Below are 23,558 nucleotides of genomic sequence, written 5' to 3'. Positions count from 1 at the left end.
ATACCTGAGGAACCCTGACAGTAAGGGGAAGAGCAGAGGAAGGAGAGCCAGCAAAAGATACAGTGAAGGAACAGTCAAGAGAGGTAAGAGAACAAAGAGAGAACGGTGTCCTTGAGGCCGATAGCACAGAGCATAGTGAGGAGGAGCTGGTGATCAGAGTGTCGAATGCTGCAGAGAGATCCAGGAGAATCAGCAGGCAGCAGTGACCTTAAGACTCTACTGAAACTGCTATTACTAAAGTCTCTAATGACCCACTAACAGCTAAATCTTAAGAGTGGAAAATGGATTGCAAAGGGTCAAGAGAGTGATCTGAGAGATACTGAATTAGAAATTAAAGTTTAGAAATTAACATTCTTATAATATCATACGCTTTATGGATCCAGTGACTCACAGACTGGAGAACTTGACTGCCAGGAGCAGGGACTGGGGACCTGGCAGCAGTGACAAGATGTTTCAGTATTATTTTCCGATATGCTCTCATTGGAAGGTCAGGTAAAGGCGATACAGCTGAAGGCTGACTTAGCGGAATATTTAGTGCCTCACAACTAACTGCATAGAACCTCCCCATTTTATAAAGCCTTGTGAAAAGGAGATTTTTGTGTACTCACCGTAAAATCTTTTTCTCCGAGCCAATCATTGGGGGACACAGGACCATGGGTGTTATGCTGCTGCCACTAGAAGGACACTAAGTAAACACAGAAAGAATAGCTCCTCCCCTGCAGTATACACCCTCCTGCTGGCTCAGTGAACCAGTTCGGTAACAAAGCAGTAGGAGCTTAGTATTTAAGAAGGATGAACTATGTCAAAACCAAGTTAACTCAAAACAAAACCAAAGCCAATAGGCTAACAGGGTGGGTGCTGTGTCCCCCAATGATTGGCTCGGAGAAAAAGATTTTATGGTGAGTACACAAAAATCTCCTTTTCTCCTACGCCTCATTGGGGGAAACAGGACCATGGGACATCCTAAAGCAGTCCCTGGGTGGGAAACAATTAACTGCAATTGCTGCTTGTACCCACAAGTTACAGATGCGGCACGGCCACCTGCAAAATTCGTCTGCCGACGGTCGCATCTGCCGAGGCCGAGAGTTAATATGGTAATGTTTTGTAAAGGTATGCAGGCTGGACAAGTCGCAGCCTTACAAACTTGTGCTGTCGAAGCTTGGTGCCGGATGGCCCAAGACGCGCCCACTGACCGAGTGGAGTGAGCCTTAATCCCTGCTGGGACAGGAAGACCTCTGACTCGGTAGGACTCTTGAATAGCTGAACGGATCCATTTGGCTATTGTCGCCTTGGAAGCGGGAAATCCTTTCCTCGGTTCTTCCGGGAGCACGAATAGGGCATCTGACCTGCGGAAAGACGCTGTCCGCGAGATGTATCTCCTGAGAGCTCTCACTAAATCCAGTGTGTGAAGGGCCTTCTCGATGCGATGGACTGGTGCCGGACAGAGTGACGGTAAGACAATCTTCTTATTGAGATGAAAAGAGGATACAACTTTCGGTAGAAAAGACGGGGATGTCCTCAAAACCACCCTATCCTGATGAAAATTCAGGAACGGAACCTGAGAGGACAGAGCCGCCAGCTCGGAGACTCGTCTAATAGAGGTGACCGCAACTAGAAAAGCAACTTTCCTGTAGAGGTTCGAAAGGAGCCTGTTGCAAAACTCCGAGGACCAGATTAAGATCCCATGGTTCCAACGGCATCCTATAGGGGGGCGCCCGATGGGAGACTCCCTGAATAAACGTCTTGACCTGTAATCTGTTGGCAATCCTGCGTTGGAAGAGAACAGACAGGGCTGAGATCTGCCCCTTGAGAGAACTAAGGGCAAGACCCAAGTCCAAACCCGTTTGTAAGACCTGGAGAATGGAATGGATGGAAAAATGTAGAGGAGAACGTCCTCGGTCGCTACACCATGAAAAGGAAGTCTTCCAAGTGCGATGATAGATACGCATAGACGTAGGCTTTCTAGCGCTGATCATGGTAGCTATGGTTTCTGGAGAGAAACCTGCCTGGGTTAGGACCCAGGACTCAACGGCCATGGCGGCAAACACAGGGCCTCTGAGTTCTGTTGGCAAAAGGGGCCTTGAGATTACCGAATCGCGCAGATCTGCTATCGCCAGGGAACGTCGGCAACTAGTTGAACTAGTTGCGCGTACCACGCCCGGCACGGCCAATCTGGCGCAATCAGGATTACCAGTACCCTCTCCGCTCTGATTTTCTTGATGACTCTCGGCAGGAGAGGAAGTGGGGGAAATATGTACAGAAGCCGAAAATGATGCCACGGGAGTACAAGAGCGTCTGCCCTGATGGCTGCCGGATCGTGGGACTGAGCCATGAAGTCTGGAACCTTGGAATTCAGCCATGAGTCCATCAGATCCATGTCCGGGGTTCCCCAATGACAGCAGATCTAGTGGAACATCTCCGGATGGAGAGACCACTCCCCGGAGTTGAGGCATTGCCGACTGAGGAAGTCTGCCTCTCCCGGGATGTGAACCGCAGAGATCATTGAGCGGTTTTCCTCGGCCCATCGGAGGATGTGGCCTACCTCTGTCAAGGCCGCCCTGCTGCAGGTTCCCCCTTGGTGGTTGATGTATGCCACTGAAGTGGCATTGTCGGACTAAATCCTGATTGGGCGACCTGCTAGGAAGGGATGCAACTGGAGAAGTGCCAGCCTGATCGCCCGGATTTCCAAGATGTTGATTGGAAGGTGTGATTCCTGGGGGGACCAGCAGCCCTGAGCAGTGTGATAAAGGAACACCGCTCCCCAGCCTAGAAGACTGGCGTCTGTCGTCACAACCAGCCAGTGTACTGGAAGAAAAGACTTCCCTTGATTCAGGGAGGATTTCAATGTCCACCACCTGAGAGACTGTCTGACTCGCTGGGGAAGGAGGAACCGACGGTCTAGGGAGAACGGGTTCCTGTCCCGAACAGCCAGGAGGGCATGCTGTAGAGGACGGAGGTGTAGTTGGCCAAATGGAACCGCCTCCATAGCTGCTACCATCCTGCCGAGGACTCTCATACTGAAGCGCAGAGAGTGAGAGCGAGGCTGAGAGAGCTTCTGAGCTTCTCGCTGTAAGACTGAGATCTTTTCCGGGGGAAGAAGAACCAACCCCCGGGACGAGTTGAGTATCATTCCTAGAAAGGAAATTCGCTGAGCAGGCACTGGGGAAGATTTTTTGAAGTTTATCTTCCAACCCACGCGAGAAAGGGTATCTATTGTGATGGCCACGGCTTCCTTGCAGGAGCGGAAAGAGGGGCCTTTGATGAGGATATCGTCTAAATACGGGAGCGCCAGCACTCCTCGGGTGTGGAGTATGACCACGGCAGCCGCCATGACCTTGGTGAATACCCTGGGAGCGGTGGCGAGGCCGAAGGGCAGAGCAACGAATTGGAAGTGATCTTCCTGAACTGCGAAGCGAAGAAGCCTTTGGTGAGAAGGTAAAAGAGGAATGTGGAGGTATGCGCCCTGGATGTCTATAGACGCCAGGAACTCGCCTTTTTCCATGGAGGCGATGACAGAACGAAGCTATTCCATCCGGAACCGTCGCACCCTGACGAACTTGTTCAGCAGTTTTAGGTTCATTATGGGCCGTACTGTACCGTCCTTCTTTGGAACAATGAAGAGGTTTGAATAAAAACCTTGAAACCTTTCGCTTTGAGGGACCGGAATAATAACTCTGTCTTTTCTCAGAGAGCTTATAGCTTTGAAGAACTCTGATGCTTTTGCCCTGGGAGGAGAAGACAGGAAAAAAACGGTTTGGGGGACGAGATAAGAGATCTATCTTGTATCCGGAGGACACTAGATCGCGGACCCACTCGTTGTGAACGACCGAGAGCCACGCGGTACTGAAGGAAAGCAGGCGGCCGCCTACTTTGAGGGTGTCCCCCGGATACCGCAGGTAGTCATTGTGTGGAAGGTCTGCCCGTTCTGGCGCCTCTGGATCCCGGCTGCCTTGACCTGCCTCTCCATGAAGGGCAAGGCTTAAAAGAGGCCTGTGAACCTCTGTCTCCGCATTGTGCCCGGCCGAAACCGGGAGATGTGGAAGTAGAGGACCAGTTTGAGTTGTAACGAAAAAAAAACAGGACCGAGCCTGTGGTTGCAGGTTCCGAAAAGGCTGAGAGGGTCTCTGTTGTGGAAGAAATTTTACTCTTTCCTTCAGTGGCATCAGAAATTAACTGGTCGAGCTTTTCGCCAAAAAGGCGACCGCTCTCATATGGGAGAGAAGTCAATGACTTTTTTGGAAGTAGAATCCGCACGCCAGTCCCTGAGCCATAAGAACCTCCGGATGGTGATGGCATTTGCTGCTGCTTGAGAAGCGCAGTCAGCGGCATCCAGGGACGCGGTCACTACAAAATCTCCAGCTCTGGCTATCTGAGTAGCGAGGTCTGCTATCTCGGGGGGGGGAAGATTGGTATCCAGTACTGCTGAAGACAAGACCTCAGCCCAGTGGGTCATGGCCTTAGCCACCCACGTAGCAGCAAAAGATGGAAAGAGTGCGGCCGCTGAGGCTTCAAAAGCTGAACGCGCCATATTGTCGATCTGACGATCGGTTGGAATTTTAATAGAGGCGCCCTCCGAGGAGGATAAAACAGATTTCGTAGCCAGGCGCGATACCAGAGTATCTACCAGGGGAGATTGTGACCAATCTTTTCTTAGATCCTGGGCAAAGGGATATTAGGACTCCATGGGCTTCTGCCCTGTGAATCGTTTATCTGGACGGATCCTGTGAGATTCAACAATTTGCTTAAACTCGGGATGAGTGGCGAACACACTGTGAGCTCATTTGGTCCTCTTAAAGGACACGGCATGATCCGTTTTAGATAAGGGTTCCTCCTCAAGTCGCAAAGCCTTATTCACTGACTCAATTAGAGAGTCGAGAGTCTCCTGAACGTGATGAAATTCCTGATCTAGGGACGGGTATTAGAATCGTCCTCTGAAACAGGTTCTCTACTAGCCTCATGGAAGGGGAGCGAGAAGTTGAGCTCTCAGAACCCAAAAACCGGTGATGGTCTGGGGATATGGCATGAGTCCTTTTCCTGGAAGAGTGCGAACTCCTTAGCAAGGTACGACCCCTGGAGTACGAGGAGTTCTGACCATCGGAAGCATCGTCCGTATTAGTGCCCTGGTTAGAGGAAAGGTCTCGGAACGATTTTAACGCTTTTGCCAGGGATGCCATAGACCGGCAAAGGGAGGTAGCCCACTCAGGGGGACTAGGCTCGCTGGTTCAGTATCAGCAACAGGTGGTTCCTGAGCCGTCACCGGTTCACAAGCTGTGCATAATGCAGTATTGTGACCCCGGGGGTAATGATACCTTACAAGAGGTACATGCAGTGAAAAATACAGTGTGGGTTTTCCCAGACTTTTTGTGAGGCTTTGGTTGAGACATAGTAAAGCCTGGAGGAAAGCGCTTACTAGCAGGGGAAGGGTTAAGCTATGTTTCTGAAGCTTACCCATGGTCCTGTGTCTTGAGTCCCCAGGGGAGGTCCGCAGTGTGATGCCATGGGAGTTATGCACATGAATCGCTAATCCTGAAGGCTGTGATTGAAAATGCTGGAGCAGCGCTGCAGCATCAGCCCTGTGGGTGTACCAAGATGGCCGCCGAGATCAGGAAGTGAAAGTCTCTCTCAGGGAACGAGAAGCGCCAGAAAGAGTGGGCAGCGGTAACTGCTGGTGGGCATGGCCAAAACTCTGGCCTGTATGAAAGGGAAAAGCCGGGGGCTAAATTTTAAACCTGCGGTTGCGGCCTGCAGCGCCGCGAGTGCTATTAGCGCCATTCTTAAGCCACACTCTCTGAAGGAATTGCCGCACTGCAGACCACCCACGGACCCGGGCTTTAACCCCTTCCCGACCCATGACGCCTATGTGGCGTCATGGAATGATTGCATCCCTGCAGATCGGGTGAAAGGGTTAACTCCTATTTTACCCGATCTGCAGGGAGAGGGGGAGTTGTACTTCAGCCTAGGGGGGGTGGCTTTGCCCCCACGTGGCTACGATCGCTCTGATTGGCTGTTGAAAGTGCAACAGCCAATCAGAGCAATTTGCAATATTTCACCTATGAAAATGGTGAAATATTGCAATCCAGCCATGGCCGATGCTGCAATAGCATCTGCCATGGCTGGAAATCATGTTCTGCCCCCCCCCCCCACCGCCCCCGATCTCCTCCCCAGTCCTCCGTTCTGTCCGGTACCCCCCTCCGTCCCCCTGTTCGCTCCCCGTGCTCCTGTCCGCTTCCCCCGTCCTCCGATCCCCCCCCTGTGCTCCGATCCACCCCCCCACCACCCCCTCATACTTACCGAGCCTCCCGAAGTCGGTCCGTCTTCTCCCTGGGCGCCGCCATCTTCCAAGATGGCGGGCGCATGCTCAGTGCGCCCGCCGAATCTGCCGGCTGGCAGATTCGTTACAAGTACATTTTGATCGCTGTGGTAGGTTCTATCACAGCGATCAAAATAAAAAAAATAATAAATAAACCCCCCCCTTTATCACCCCCATAGGTAGGGACAATAATAAAATAAAGAAAATATATTTTTTTCTTTTTCCACTAGGGTTAGGGTTAGAACTAGGGTTAGAACTAGGGGTAGGGTTAGGGTTAGGGGTAGGGTTAGGGTTAGGGTTATGGCATGTGCACACAGTGCGGATTTGGCTGCGGATCCGCAGCGGATTGGCCACAGATCCGCAGCGGATTGGCCGCTGCGAATTCGTAGCAGTTTTACATCAGGTTTACAGTACCATGTACACCTATGGAAAACCAAATCCGCTGTGCCCATGGTGCGGAAAATTCCGTGCAGAAACGCTGCGTTGTATTTTCCGCAGCATGTCAATTCTTTGTGCAGATTCCGCAGCGTTTTACACCTGTTCCTCAATAGGAATCCGCAGGTGAAATCCGCACAAAAAAAACACTGGAAATCTGCTGTAAATCCGCAGGTAAAACGCAGTGCCTTTTACCTGCAGATTTTTCAAAAATCGTGCGGAAAAATCTCACACGAATCCGCAACGTGGGCACATAGCCTTAGGGTTAGGGTTGGAATTAGAGTTAGGGTTGGAATTAGGGCTAGGGTTAGAAATAGGGTTAAGATTAGGCTTGTGGTTAGGGTTACGGATAGGGTTAGGGGTGTGTTGGGGTTACAGTTGTGGTTAGGGTTGGGGTTAGGGTTAGGATTGGAATTAGGGTTACGGGTGTGTTGGGGTTAGGGTTGTGGTTAGGGGTGTGTTGGGGTTAGGGTTGTGATTAGGGTTATGGCTACAGTTGGGATTAGGATTAGGGGTGTGTTGGGGTTAGTGTTGAAGTTAGAATTGAGGGGTTTCCACTGTTTAGGCACATCAGGGGTCTCCAAACGCAACATGGCGCCACCATTGATTCCAGCCAATCTTGCGTTCAAAAAGTCAAATGGTGCTCCCTCCCTTCCAAGCCCCGATGTGCGCCCAAACAGTGGTTTACCCCCACATTTGGGGTACCAGCGTACTCAGGACAAACTGGGCAACAACTGTTGGGGTCCAATTTCTCCTGATACCCTTGCAAAAATAAAAAATTACTTGCTAAAACATAATTTTTGAGGAAAGAACAATTATTTTTTATTTTCACGGCTCTGCGTTATAAACTTCTGTGAAGCACTTGGGGGTTGAATGTGCTCACCACACATCTAGATAAGTTCCTTGGGGGGTCTAGTTTCCAAAATGGGGTCACTTGTGGGGTGTTTCTACTGTTTAGGCACATCAGGGGCTCTGCAAATGCAATGTGACGCCCGCAGACCATTCCATCAAAGTCTGCATTTCAAATGTCACTACTTCCCTTCCGAGCCCTGTCGTGTGCCCAAACAGTGGTTTACCCCCACATATGGGGTATCAGCGTACTCACAACAAACTGGGCAACAAATATTGGGGTCCAATTTCTCCTGTTACCCTTGTGAAAATAAAAAATTGCTTGCTAAAACATCTTTTCTGAGGAAAGAAAAATGATTTTTTGTTTTCACGGCTCTGCATTGTAAACATCTGTGAAGCACTTGGGGGTTGAACGTGCTCACCACACATCTAGATAAGTTCCTTGGGGGGTCTAGTTTCCAAAATGGGGTCACTTGTGGGGGGTTTCTACTGTTTAGGCATATCAGGGGCTCTGCAAACGTAACATGATGCCCGCAGACCATTCCATCAAAGTCTGCATTTCAAAACGTCACTACTTCCCTTCCGAGCCCCGGCATGTGCCCAAACAGTGGTTTACCCCCACATATGGGGTATCAGCGTACTCAGGAGAAACTGGACAACAACTTTTGGGGTCCAATTTCTCCTGTTACCCTTGGGAAAATAAAAAAATGTGGGCTAAAAAATCATTTTTGAGAAAAGAAAAATTATTTTTTATTTTCATGGCTCTGCGTTATAAACTTCTGTGAAGCACTTGGGGGTTCAAAGTGCTCACCACACATCTAGATTAGTTCCTTCGGAGGTCTAGTTTCCAAAATGGGGTCACTTGTGCGGGAGCTCCAATGTTTAGGCACACAGGGGCTCTCCAAACGCGACATGGTGTCCGCTAATGATTGGAGCGAATTTTCCATTCAAAAAGCCAAATGGCGTGCCCAAACAGTGGTTTACCCCCACATATGGGGTATCATCGTACTCAGGACAAACTGGACAACAACATTTGGGGTCCAATTTCTCCTATTACCCTTGGGAAAATAAAAAATTCTGGGCTAAAAATCATTTTTGAGGAAAGAAAAATTATTTTTTATTTTCACGGCTCTGCGTTATAAACTTCTGTAAAGCACCTGGGGGTTATAAGTGCTCACTATGCATCTAGATAAGTTCCTTGGGGGGTCTAGTTTCCAAAATGGGGTCACTTGTAGGGGAGCTCCAATGTTTAGGCACACAGGGGCTCTCCAAACGCGACATGGTGTCCGCTAATGATTGGAGCTAATTTTCCATTCAAAATGTCAAATGGCACGCCTCCCCTTCCGAGCCTTGCTGTGCACCCAAACAGTGGTTTACCCCCACATATGAGGTATCGGCGTACTCAGGAGAAATTGCCCAACAAATTTTAGGATCCATTTTATCCTGTTGCCCATGTGAAAATGAAAAAATTGAGGCTAAAAGAAATTTTGTGTGAAAAAAAAGTACTTTTTCATTTTTACGGATCAATTTGTGAAGCACCTGAGAGTTTAAAGTGCTCACTATGCTTCTAGATAAGTTCCTTGGGGGGTCTAGTTTCCAAAATGGGGTCACTTGTGGGGGAGCTCCAATGTTTAGGCACACAGGGGCTCTCCAAACGTGACATGGTGTCTGCTAGCGATGGAGATAATTTTTCATTGAAAAAGTCAAATGGCGCTCCTTCCCTTCCGAGCCCTGCCGTGCGCCCAAACAGTGGTTTACCCCCACATATGAGGTATCAGCGTACTCAGAACAAATTGTACAACAACGTTCGTGGTCCAGTTTCTCCTTTTACCCTTGGGAAAATAAAAAAAATTTCGCTAAAAGATAATTTTTGTGACTAAAAAGTTAAATGTTCATTTTTTACTTCCATGTTGCTTCTGCTGCTGTGAAACACCTGAAGGGTTAATAAACTTCTTGAATGTGGTTTTGAGCACCTTGAGGGGTGCAGTTTTTAGAATGGTGTCACTTTGGGGTATTTTCAGCCACATAGAACCCTCAAACTGACTTCAAATGTGAGGTGGTCCCTAAAAAAAATGGTTTTGTAAATTTTGTTGTAAAAATGAGAAATCACTGGTCAAATTTTAACCCTTAACTTCCTAGCAAAAAAAAAATTTGTTTCCAAAATTGTGCTGATGTAAAGTAGACATGTGGGAAATGTTATTTATTAACTATTTTGTGTCACATAACTCTCTAGTTTAACAGAATAAAAATTCAAAATGTGAAAATTGCGAAATTTTCAAAATTTTTGCCAAATTTCCATTTTTTTCACAAATAAACTCAGAAATTATCGACCTAAATTTACCACTAACATGAAGCCCAATATGTCACGAAAATACAATCTCAGAATCGCTAGGATCCGTTGAAGCGTTCCTGAGTTATTACCTCATAAAGGGACACTGGTCAGAATTGCAAAAAAACGGCAAGGTCAGAAGGGGTTAAGGTGCGGACCTCCCATACCCCGGGGACCAGGACCCCCCAGCGCCTCGGCCCCCGCAGTGTACTCACGGTAGATGTGGTGGGCCGGTGCTCAATCCACCGTCGCCATAGTCAGGGAGGGGGTGGAGAGCTTCTGCCGCCATGCGTCATCAGCTATATCAGTGGTGATGCAGAGGGGGGCTGCACGGACGCCATTCATAATATGTCGGCTATGCACCTGGCTCCAGGAGAGGTAGATGGAGGGCTACTCCATGTGGTCACCTGCTATGGAGGGGGGGAGATCGGAACTCGAAGGAACCGTCGCCCGCAAGATGAGCTCAGGGCTGGCATCCAAAGTTGCAGGAAAGGATACGGGAGGGACGCTCCACGTACTTGCCTGTTGATGGTTCGGTTGAGATTGGAGCCTAGAAAGGATCCGTCGCCCCCATTCGCTCCGTTAAAGGAAAAAATAGAACAAAAAAATCAAAAATTAAAATAAAAATGGTGGGGTCTGAAACAGACCCAAGTGCCTCCTACAGACACTAAGCAAGAACTGGTTCACTGAGAGCCAGCAGGAAGGTGTATACTGCAGGGAAGGAGCTATTCTTTCTGTGTTTGCTTAGTGTCCTCCTAGTGGCAGCAGCATAACACCCATGGTCCTGTGTCCCCCAAAGAGGCGTAGGAGAAATAGAGAACTCTTCGATGTGGTCTAACAGTAACATAAAATGGAAACTGAGCAATACAGTTGTGTGACAAAGTATTTCCCTCCTTCCTGATTTCCGATTTTTTTTTGCATGTTTGTCACACTTAAATGTTTCAAATGACAACAAAATTTAAATATTAGACAAAGATAACACAAGTAAACAAAAAATGGAGTTTTTTAACTGAATGTCTTTATTATCAATGGAAAAATAAATCCAAATCTACAGGGCCTGTGTGGAAAAGTGATTACCACCTAGCCCTAATAACTAGTTGGGCTACCCTTAGCAGAAACAACTGCAATCAAGGGTTTGTGGGGACTGGAATGCGTCTTTTACAACGCTCTGGAGGAATTTTGGCCCACTCATCTGTGCAGAATTGTTGTAATTCAGCCACATTGGAGGGTTTCCGAGCATAAACCGCCATTTTAAGGACATGCCACAGCATCTCAATCAGATTAAGGTCAGGACTTTGACTAGGCCACTCCAAAGTCTTAATTTTGGTTTTCTGAAGCCATTCATAGGTGGACTTGCTGGTGTGTTTTGGATCATTGTCCTGCTGCACAACCCAAGGGCGCTTCAGTTTGAGGTCATGAAAAGATGGCCGCACATTCTTCTTCAGGATTTTTTGGTAGACAGGAGAATTTATGAATCCATTTACCACAGCAAGTCTTCTAGATCCTGATCAGCAAAACAGCCCCAGACCATCACACTGCCACCACCATATTTTATTGCTAGTATGATGTTCCTTTTCTGAAATACTGGGTTACTTCTATGCCAGATGTAATGGAACATACACCTTCCAAAAAAGTTAAACTTTTGTCTCGTCAGTCCACAGAGTAATCACCCAAAAGTCTTGGGGATCAGCAAGATGTTTTCTGGCAAACTGAGACAAGCCTTTATGTCTTTATTGCTCAGCAGTGGTTTTCACCTTGGAACTCTGCCATGCAGGTCATTTTTACGCAGTCTCTTTGTTATGATTGAGTCATGAACACTTACCTTGACTGAGGCAAGTGAGGCCTGCAGTTCTTTGGATGTTGTTGTGGGGTCTTTTGTGACCTCTTGGATGAGTTGGAGTTCTTGGGCTAATTTTGGTTGGCCGTCCACCCCTGGGAAGGTTCACGACTGTTCCATGTTTTCGCCATTTGTGCATAATGGCTCTCACAGTGGTTTGCTGGAGTCCCAAAGCTTGAGAAATGGCTTTATAGCCTTTTTCAGACTGATAGATCTCAATTACTTTGTTTCTCATTTATTCCAAAATTTCTTTGTATTGCGGCATGATATCTAGCTTTTGAGGAACTTTCGGTCTTCTTCACTTTGTCAGGCAGGTCCTATGGTGTCCCTTTGCCACTAGCAATCTATCACTAACATGACACAGGGATGTCAAGCGACAGCCTCAAAATCTTAATGATTTAGAGATGATCTGCAAAGAGGAGTGGACCAAAATTCCTCCTGACATGTGTGCAAACCTCATCATCAACTACAAAAAACGTCTGACTGTTGTGCTTGCCAACAAGGGTTTTGCCACCAAGTATTAAGTCTTGTTTGCCGGAGGGATCAAATACTTATTTCTCACTGCAAAATGCAAATACATTTATATAATTTATACAATATGATTTTCTTTATTTTATTTTTGGTATTCTGTCTCTAAATGTTAAAATTAACCTACCCTTAACCCCTTCACCCCAAAGCCTGTTTTCACCTAAGTGACACGGCCAATTTTTACAATTCTGACCACTGTCACTTTATGAGGTCATAACTCTGAAACGCTTCAACGGATCCTGGTGATTCTGAGATTGTTTTCTCGTGACATATTGTACTTTATGATAGTGGTAAAACTTCTTCGATATGACTTGCATTTATTTGTGAAAAAAACAGAAATTTGTCGAAAATTATGAAAATTTAGCAATTTTCAAATTTTTCGTTTTTATGCCCTTAAATTAGAGAGTTATATCACATAATATAGTTAATAAACAACATTTCCCACATGTCTGCTTTACATCAGCACAATTTTGGAAACAATTTTTTTTTGTTAGGGAGTTATAAGGGTTAAAAGTTGACCAGCGATTTCTCATTTTTGCAACAAAATTTGCAAAACCATTTTTTTTACGGACCACCTCACACTTGAAGTGACTTTGAGGGGTCTATATGACAGAAAATGTCCAAAAGTGACACCATTCTAAAAACTGCACCCCTCAAGGTACTCTAAACCACATTCAAAAAGTTTATTAACCCTTCAGGTGCTTCACAGGAATTTTTGGAATGTTTAAAAAAAATTGAACATTTAACTTTTTTTTCACAAAATTTTTACTTCAGATCCTATTTGTTTTATTTTACCAAGGGTAACAGGAGAAATTGGACCAAAAAAGTTGTTGTACAATTTGTCCTGAGTACGCCGATACCCCACATGTTGGGGTAAACCATTGATTGGGCACATGGCAGAGCTCGGAAGGGAAGGAGCGCCATTTGACTTTTCAATGCAAAATTGGCTGGAATTGAGATCGGAACCCATGTCGTGTTTGGAGAGCCCCTGACGTGCCTAAACAGTGGAAACCCCCACAAGTGACACCATTTTGGAAAGTAGACCCTCTAAGGAACTAATCTAGATGTGTGGTGAGCACTTTGAACCTCCAAGTGCTTCACAGAAGTTTATAGTGTAGAGCCGTAAAAAAAATTAATATTAATTTTCACAAAAAATGATCTTTTTGCCCCAAATTTTTTATTTTCCCAAGGGTAGCAGGATAAATTGGACCCCAAAAGTTGTTGTGCAATTTGTCCTGAGTACGCTGATACTTCATATATGGGGATAAACCACTGTTTGGGCGCATGGCAGAGCTCGGAAGGGAAGGAGCGCCATTTGACTTTTCAATGCAAAATTGGCTGGAATTGAGATTGGAACCCATGTCGTGTTTGGAGAGCCCCTGACGTGCCTAAACAGTGGAAACCCCCACAAGTGACACCATTTTGGAAAGAAGACCCCCTAAGGAACTTATTTAGATGTGTGGTGAGCACTTTTAACCCCCAGTTGTTTCACTAAAGTTTAGAATGTAGCGCTGTGAAAATCAAAAAATCATTTTTTCTTTCCACAAAATGATGTTTTAGCCCGCAATTTATTTTCCCCCAAGGGTAACAGGAGAAATTGGACCACAAAAGTTATTGTCCAATTTGTCCTGAGTACGCTGATACCCCATACATTGGGGGGAACCACTGTTTGGGCGCACGGCAGAGCTCGGAAGGGAAGGAGCGCCGTTTGACATACAGACTTAGATGGATTGGTCTGCAGGTGTCATGTTGCATTTGCAGAGCCCCTGATGTACCTAAACAGTAGAAACCCCCCACAAGTGACCCCATATTGGAACCTAGACCCCCCACGGAACTTATCTAGATGTGTTGTGAGAACTTTGAACCAACAAGTGTTTCACTACAGTTTATCACGCAGAGCCATGAAAATAAAAAATATATTTTTTTCCACGAAAATTATATTTTAGCCCCCACATTTTTATTTTCCCAAGGGTAACAGGAGAAATTGGACAACAAAAGTTGTTGTCCAATTTGTCCTGAGTACGCTGATACTTCATATATGGGGATAAACCACTGTTTGGGCGCACGGCAGAGCTCGGAAGGGAAGGAGCGCCATTTGAAATGCAGACTTAGATGGATTGGTCTGCAGGTGTCATGTTGCATTTGCAGAGCCCCTGATGTACCTAAACAGTAGAAACCCCCCACAAGTGACCCCATATTGGAAACTAGACCCCCCACGGAACTTATCTAGATGTGTTGTGAGAACTTTGAACCCCCAAGTGCTTCACTACAGTTTATAACGCAGAGCCGCGAAAATAAAAAATATATTTTTTTTCCACGAAAATTATATTTTAGCCCCCATGGTTTATTTTCCCAAGGGTAAGGCTGGTTTCACACTTGCGTTTTTATCTGCATGCGTTTTTTTAAAAAACGCATGTGTGAAAAAACGCATGTAATCGCGGTAAAACGCATGCGTTTTTTAGACGCATGCGTTTTTATAGAAAAACACAAGAAAACAAGAAAAAAACAAAAAACCCTAACCCTACCCCTAACCTGAAATACGTGGCATGAAATACGTGGCACTGAAATACGTTTATATACGTATATACGTATATAAGTGCCACGATATTTCAGTGGCCACGTATATAAGTGCCACGTATACAAGTGCCACGTATTTCATGTACATGCCACGATATTTAAGTGCCACGATATTTAAGTGCCACGATATTTAAGTGCCACGTATTTAAGTGCCACGTATTTAAGTGCCACGTATTTAAGTGCCACGTATTTAAGTGCCACGTATTTAAGTGCCACGTATTTAAGTGCCACGTATTTAAGTGCCACGTATTTAAGTGCCACGTATTTAAGTGCCACGTATTTAAGTGCCACGTATTTAAGTGCCACGTATTTAAGTGCCACGTATTTCACGTAAATGCCACGTATTTCACGTAAATGCCACGATATTTCAGTGCCACGTATTTCACTGAAATATCGTGGCACTTAAATACGTGGCACTGAAATATCGTGGCACTGAAATATCGTGGCACTGAAATATCGTGGCACTGAAATATCGTGGCACTGAAATATCGTGGCACTGAAATATCGTGGCACTGAAATATCGTGGCACTGAAATATCGTGGCACTGAAATACGTGGCACTGAAATACGTGGCACTATGACTGTCAGAAAATGTTCATTAAACGGTTAGGGATGAGTTTAGGGGTAGGGTTAGGGTTAGGGTTTGGATCCCTTTATCACCTTGATGGTGGTGGGTGACTTTTCAGTGTGTGTTCTGGTTTTTTTCTATAAAAACGCATGCGTTTTTAACGCAAACAAACGCGTTGAGATCGGACGCCATGTCGCGTTTGGAGAGCCCCTGATGTGCCTAAACAGTGAAAACTCCCCAATTCTAACTGAAACCCCAACCCTAGCCCTAACCCTAGTCCTAACCCTAGCGCTACTTTCACACTAGCGTTTTTTTTGCATACGTCGCAATGCGTCGTTTTGGCAAAAAAACGCATCCTGCAAAGTCATCTGCAGGATGCGTTTTTTCCCCATAGACTAACATTAGCGACGTATTGACACACGTCGCAAGCGTCGTGCGACGGTTGCGTCGTGTTGTGGCGGACCGCCGGCAGCAAAAAACGTTACATGTAACTTTTTTTGTGCTGACGGTCCACCATTTCCGACCGCGCATGCGCGGCTGGAACTCCGCCCCCACCTCCCCGCACCTCACAATGGGGCAGCGGATGCGTGGAAAAACAGCATCCGCTGCCCCCGTTGTGCGGCGCTTGCACAGTATGCGTCGGTACGTCGGGCCGAGGCAGCGCGACGGCCCCGTACCGACGCTAGTGTGAAAGTAGCCTAACGGGAAAATGGAAATAAATATATTTTTTAAAATTTTATTATTTTTCCTAACTAAGGGGGTGATGAAGGGGGATTTGATTTACTCTTATAGCGTTTTTTGGGCGGATTTTTATGGTTGGCAGCCATCACACACTAAAAGACGCTTTTTATTGCAAAAAATAGTTTTTGCATCACCACATTTTGAGAGCTATAATTTTTCCATATTTTGGTCCACAGAGTCATGTGAGATCTTGTTTTTTGCAGGACGAGTTGACGTTTTTGCTGGTACCATTTTCGGGTACATGACATTTTTTGATCGCTTTTTATTCCGATTTTTGGGAGGCGGAATTAACAAAAACCAGCAATTCCTGAAATTCTTTTAGGGGGTGCGTTTATACCGTTCCGTGTTTGGTAAAAAGGATAAAGCAGTTTTATTCTTCGGGTCAGTACGATTACAGCGATACCTCATTTATGTAATTTTTTTATGTTTTGGCGCTTTTACACAATAAAAACTATTTTATATAAAAAAATAATTGTTTTTGCATCGCTTTATTCTGAGAGCTATAACTTTTTTATTTTTCTGCTGATGATGCTGTATGGCGGCTTTTTTTTTGCGGGACAAGATGACGTTTTCAGCGGTACCATGGTTATTTATATCCGTCTTTTTGATCGCGTGTTATTCCACTTTTTGTTTGGCGGTATGAGAATAAAGCGTTGTTTTTTGCCTCGTTTTTTTTTTTTTTTTTTTACGGTGTTCACTGAAGGGGTTAACTAGTGATATAGTTTTATAGGTGGGGTCGTTACGGACGCGGCGATACTAAATATGTGTACTTTTATTGTGTGGTGTTTTTTTAATTTAGATAAAGAAATGTATTTATGGGAATATATTTATTTTTTTTTTCTTTATTTAGGAATTATTATTTTTTTTTTTTTTTTTACACATGTGGAAAATTTTTTTTTTTTACTTTTTTACTTTGTCCCAGGAGGGGACATCACAGATCGGTGATCAGACAGTGTGCACAGCACTCTGTCTGATCACCGATGTGACAGGCACGTTCCACAGGCTTGCCGGCGCCTGCTATGAGGATTCTCAGCAGACGCCGGCAAGCAGGGTCATCTCATGACCCGGAAGGAGTCCCGCGGCCATCTTGGATCCGGGGACTCCTTCCAGGTCACCGGAGCAGCGCGATCTCATCGCGCTGCTCCGGTGGGAGAGCGCAGGGAGCCCCCGTCCCTGCGCGATCCCCCTCTATGCCGCTGTCACTATTGACAGCGGCATCAGAGGGGTTAAATGCCCGCGATCGGCGACAGCGCCGATCGTGGGCATTGCTGCGGGGTGTCAGCTGTCATATACAGCTGACACCCGCACCCGATCACCGCGGCGCTCAGCGCGAGACCGCGGTGATCGGGGCGCCGTACTAGTACTGCGGCTGGCACTAATGCAGTGCCGGCAGCGCAGTACTAGTACGGCGCATGTCGCGAAGGGGTTAAAATTATAGACTGTTCATGTCTTTGTTAGTGGGGAAACTTACAAAATCAGCAAGGGATCAAATACTTATTTCCCCCACTGTAAGCGATTTCTTGATTGAGAACAGGTATGGCAATAATCAGTCCTGGGTGTGGCTAGGGAATTTGAACTCAGCAATCCCAAAGATGTGATAAAACACATCCTTATGTTTTAAGGAAGTGGGGCAATCACTTTTTCACACAGGGCCCTGTAGGTTTGGATTTCTTTTTCCATTAATAATAAAGACCTTCATTTAAAAACTCCACTTTGTGTTTCCTTCTGTTATCTTTGTCTAATATTTAAATCTGTTTGGTGATCTGAAACATTTTAGTGTGACAGACATCCAAAAGGAAGGCATAGGAAATCTAGGAAATCAGGAAGGGGGCAAACACTTTTTCACACAACTGTACATCTTGTGGGATTTTGCATGGGACCACATTGACAAAATTTTAGAACCTGCCTCTTGATATTTGCTACTGATGAGCAAAGTTGAAGATTCTGTTCATTTCAGTGCTACGGAGTACAAAGCGAAGATTATTTAGCCAGTAAATCAATAAGGAAATAAATAAAATAAATATTTAACAAATAGGACCAGGTTAAACACAGGTTTGCTTGGATTTAAGCTATACAGCGACATGTGCCACGCAACATTGAGATTTCAGGGTCCCATTGTGACATTACGTGTAATGATTTTCTTTAGTGTTGAATTGTGACCTGCACCCTACTGCAACTGCGATAGTCACAAATGTCTTCAGTCTTCGGCAGGTGGTGCAATGATGCAAATAGCTCACTTGCCAAACACTTCAATACAAGTCTCATGGGACTGTGACTAGTCAGCAATTTGGCTGTTTTTTGTTGTTGTTTTTTTTTACAGTAAAATTGCAGTTCTAAACTAATTGCAAGACAGCAAGTCGCAGACAAGTTGTGGAAATGTTTAATGTCACATATATGAAAACTGCTGGCAAGCGGCACATGCTAAAGTGTAGCTCCAGCCTAAGGGATCGGTTAATAGTGAAGGGGGTAGCAACCAGACAAGACAATGTAAAGCAGAGTAAATCTCCAGAATCCAAGCAGATCTGTATTAAACACCAGGTCTTCAAGGTGATTAACTGGAAAAAGTAAGAATCTACTACTGCAAATCCGACAGAATGTGAAAGAAATGCTGTCAGCATATATAAATTTCACCTTCTCCATTGTGAAAATTGGCCCAATTTTTTCTCGGACTTAGACACTTAGACTTGCATTGCTGTTTTTTATCTGACAGTCTGTGGCTGATTTTCTCTGCGAACATCACAAGTGCGAGTGCCATCTGTAAAAAGCACAGATAACACTTGTGTGGGAAAAATCTGTAGTGTATGAACCCTACACGTGTGCAGAAAGCGCACACTTTGGACCCTTTAAAAATCATGTTTTTCACTTTTTCAGATCCTTTTGAAAAAGCCTTTCAAACCCTGGAGTAAAGGAGGAAAATCTAACTTGAAATCTCTTTATAATCAATGTCTGATGTAAGGTAATAGCAATTGCCCAGAGTCAGCGAAGGTCATGAAGATTAATGGGAACCTTACCACACTCCCTTTCCTCCTCGCAGCTTTCTGACGGATTCTGAATGATCTTTTCTTAAGTTGTTCAGCTTGCTGATATCTGTAAAAAACAAAAATAATGATAAGACTCCATCACTTTACGCTGCAAAGGATACCTGCTATACAAGGGAGCTTGGGATTAGACAGGGGGTTTTAGGCTACTTTGAAGTTAATATATCCAGATATTAAAGTGAAGCTATTGACTGTTATACTCAGCTGTGCTACTAATGCATGCGTGTGTTAGTAAGTGCCATCCCATGCAATAGACGTAGAAGTGCGGTATAATTAGTAGCACCCGTATGTCGGGTTTGCCATCAGTCATCTTACTTGTTTTGCTTCTGGTACAAGACAGCTAATGCATCAAGCTCCCAGGCTACTCTCAGGTGTTCGCTACCATAGGCATTTTCACTTATTTCTAGAGCTTGTTTATAAAGCTGCTCAGCATTTCCAAATTTCTTGGACTGTACATAGACTCCTGCCAGCTGGTGAAGGGACTGAGCCACACTGGGGTGATCCGGATCTAGAGCGGTCTCTCTGATCTCTAATGACCGCTGGAGAGGCGTCACAGCCTATGCATTAAAACAGGTGTAAGACCAAAGAAGTACATGACAGGAACATAGAGGAATAGAGATTGAGGACAACCTATCAATGGTAGAAAAGGTATGCGCACACATTAGTTATCCCAACTATATGGATAAAATGGCTGGATCGAACACATGCCAACCCACCTCTGAAATATTTGGTAGGATAGATTGCCTTACAACAACACTCTTATTATGGGATTGCCAGGCTGCAACACTTGATCCTGTCTCCGTTTACTCAGTTTCACAAGTCCAACATGATAGGAGTTTGGACTGTGATGTCTTGACCAGCTGCCGGATCCTGACCTGGATTCGACAGCCTCATAGGGGTATATTAGGCTGCTGAGTTTGGGGTCATGGAACCCACAACTGGTTTGGACATCATAGAGAACATCGGATTAAGGTAGAATTACAGGTGAAGCAAGTAGAGATAATGACTTGTCTTCAACTGATGGTCATCTATTCTCCACAAGAGACATCTAGAGTGAGGTTTCAACACTATGCATAGATTTTTCACTTAATTTAAAAAAAAAAAAAAAAAAAAAAAGGAATTTAGGATTTAATTAAAAATCTAAGAATTAATCATTATATTCCATTTCTGAATGAAAATAGATTCATGGTAGAAACAAGAGACCTGACTGAGGAGACCCAAGTCTTTGAGGAAACGCCCGAGTGTTTCATACAGGTCTGCCAAACACGTCATCCTCTCCTCTCCTTCGCAGCTTTTCTCGTATTGCTTCAGAGCATCAAAGTATTCTGTGGCCATTGAGTTCTTGTCTTTCCCAACAAGTTGCCAGTAATTGAGCAGTTCAGCAAAATGCCCCCTGGGAACAAATGAAAAGATTTATCTTAGTCAGAAATGCCCAATGCTTTTCTTAGTCACCTCTTCAGGAATACCCAACTAAATTACTCTGCCATCATGTTCTATAATGTTATTGTAGAGAAAGCAGTTACATGGGATCGGGCAGCTGCATGAGCGGGGTGCTGGCTATCAGACACAGAGAAGGCAGGGAAGGTTTAATACCATCTCTGCCTTCCTGATCACTAAATGGCCACAGCATATACAGTATAGGACAGTGCCTCCTCCTCCGGATCTAGAGAACATGTGACCCCCGGGTGCTGGGAAGGAACAAGAGGCCGAATTTGCCCTATCATTGGCACTAATATGCCAGCATCACATACACCTCGAAAATGTGGCTGGTCATGAACAGAGGTAAATGGTCGAGTCTTGGGGTTGTCGAGGACATAGATATTAAAGTTCTTCTTCCATATCCAAGAAAATTGTGTCCCCATCCCGTGTAGTTTGTTGTAAAGAAAACCCTTCACCAGGGTCCAATGTTGAGTGTCTCCAGCAGCTCCCGATGTCTGACAGCATGTACCGCTGAACTCAGTGATTGGCTGCAGGCACTGCATACTGACTGCTACAGACACCGGCTGCAGTGGTACACACAGTATTCAGAGCCAGAAGAGCAGAGCTTCAAACACTGTGTAGTGGCTGTTTCCGAGTGCTGCAGTTCAGCTTCCATTGAAGAGAATAAGACCTGGCAGAGATTCAGTACCTTAGAATGGCCACTACGCGGTGTACAGAGTTGGGGGGTCCCCTCTCCGGACACACTTTACTTCAGGTCACTGCAGGACCTGCAAACAGCGGATTGGTGGGCATGCCCGTGGTTGGTCCCCACTGTTCTGATACGGATGACCCAACGATAACCTAAGTCCTGGAGAGCCCCAAGTTCTATGAAGTCAATGTCGTGAAATTGGAAACAAGACAAAATAATCGCACACTGCCGAGGATATTAGAAGAACTGATGTGTTCGGCCACAGACAAACCTTTTGTAAAGATTCTGGGATACAAACAAGTTCATGAGACACCGGTGGAGCTTCTGCTTCTCCCCTTGTTGCTGGAAAAGCCAGGTGAGCTCATCTGCGCTCCTCCATGTCACTCTGTCCTGGCTTGGAGAAGGAGCAACAGATCAGCTTCAAAATGACCAACAAAAACCACAACACAGCAATCTCCATTTTAAAGAGGAACAGAGGACTTGGCAGCTTGCGGACAGTGTACACAGGAAGCTGCCAATCAGGGGTGTGGGCGGGGCTATACACAGCTCCGCATTCTGAGCACCGCTACATCTACAGCAGAGAAAACCAGGATTCTATCCAAACTACACAAAGCAGTCCAAAGGGGACACATCGCAGGAATCTGCCCCTACATCATGCTGCTGACAGATTCCCTTGAAAGAGGGCCTTCCAGCAGGTTAAAAGTGACCAGTTTCTGCCATTATTCCTGCTGTTCCTCTGAATATACATTTTTAAATCCGCTACTCGTAATTCCAGAGAAAAGGGCCTTTTATTGTGCTAACTTTGTGGTCATTACGGTACATAGTACAAACCTGCTGACAGATTCCGTTTAACGTCTGTTTTCCCATATTTCATAGCTTAAAAAAATATAAAGAATTCTATATGTATATAAATATAAAGTATGTACAGAGACATTAAACTAAGAAGTTTGCACATGACGGAAAGGAAGTCCAGATCAATAACTTATATAGACGGGAGGCAATCCAATTTAATGTCATGTTCATAGTCCACCTTTTCAGGCAAGACTGCCAAGAGCGGAGGGTATAGAAGATTGTAGATTTGTAAAAATGATACTGGAACTGCAGAAATGGCCCTGACTAGCCTTAGCCTAAGGTCGGACAGCCGTAGATTTTCTCATCCGAGAGAATCAGGTCGATTATGCAAAGAATACTCCGATCAGTGTCAGCATAGTGTGATCCAATCCTCTGGGAAGAGAGAATCCGAGCACACTGAGGAGAAGATGGAGAACAAACTTTCTCTATCTTCTTCATCCTGTGAGGCAAAGGAAGTCAGACTGCACTCAGATGTCATCCGAGTGCAGTCCGATTATTTCCGCACACTCATTGATTTGCATGGACAAGTGCAATCTGAATACCGTATCAAACTGACATGCTGTGATTTTTTTTTTCTTCAGATCGGCTCGGTAAGAGGAAAAAAAATCTGGCATGTGCGACCCATAGCATAACATTGATTGGATGGGAATTACAGTGGTGTGAGCAAGACCTTAGAGGGAGATAATTAGTTGCTTATCTGTGTTTATGCTAATTTTACAATCTTCTCCACCCTCCATTTATGGCAGTATTATCTGTGGAAGGCCTACTTTTTTTGGACCGTTCACACTAGATTTTGATTGCCGTACTAAGAATTCAGAGTTCTTTATACTTTGACATGTTAATTAGAGCTCCACTGTAGAAGCCCCTTATTGCTGAGTGCAGTGGATCTACATCAGGCAACTTTCTCCAGAGATCAGGCATCGCCTCTTCCAGGCGGAGGATGGATGAGACTTTCGGAACAATGTGATGTGTTTTCAGTTCTCAGGGAAGCATGCAGGGAGCCCCTCCCTGCGCAACGCTGCGATCATGTTTGATTGAAGTTCCGGGGGTTAATGTGCCGGGAGCGGTCCGTGTCGGATGTCAGCTGTGACACCCGGAAACGCATATAACGTACTATCCGGTCGGTGGCCATACGGGCCCAGGCCACCTCAACGGGATAGTACATCAGATGTCAGAAAGGGGTTAAAGGGGTTTTCCCACGAACAAAAGTTGATTTTAATCAATAGATTATGTGTTTGAATAAAATGTTCCTGTGCTGAGATAATCTTATAAATGTGCTCCTGCTGTGTACTGTGTAATGGCTGTGTCTCACCATGCTGGAACACTGTCACACAATACCACAGATCCTGGGCAGGGGAGGACACAAA

At 45.4% G+C, this 23,558-nt stretch overlaps 1 protein-coding gene across 3 annotated transcripts in view; it reads right to left on the bottom strand.

Annotated features, from left to right (window-relative positions):
* Positions 1-23,558, bottom strand: part of NPHP3 (nephrocystin 3) — a 132,542-nt gene that overhangs the window by 26,780 nt on the left and 82,204 nt on the right. For all 3 annotated transcript variants that reach the window (XM_077269047.1, XM_077269050.1, XM_077269048.1), the window contains exons 20-23: positions 21,611-21,733; positions 20,415-20,604; positions 19,527-19,768; positions 19,185-19,260 (exon numbers count right to left, since the gene is read on the bottom strand). In XM_077269047.1, the coding sequence (XP_077125162.1) occupies positions 19,185-19,260; positions 19,527-19,768; positions 20,415-20,604; positions 21,611-21,733 (631 nt within the window). The remainder of the gene's footprint in view (positions 1-19,184; positions 19,261-19,526; positions 19,769-20,414; positions 20,605-21,610; positions 21,734-23,558) is intronic.

This window comes from Ranitomeya variabilis, chromosome 6 (assembly GCF_051348905.1).
Source record: "Ranitomeya variabilis isolate aRanVar5 chromosome 6, aRanVar5.hap1, whole genome shotgun sequence".
In the NCBI taxonomy this organism is placed as follows: Eukaryota; Metazoa; Chordata; class Amphibia; order Anura; family Dendrobatidae; genus Ranitomeya; species Ranitomeya variabilis.
Note: the sequence above shows the minus strand (reverse complement) of the source record. Positions and strands in the feature narration are given on the sequence as shown.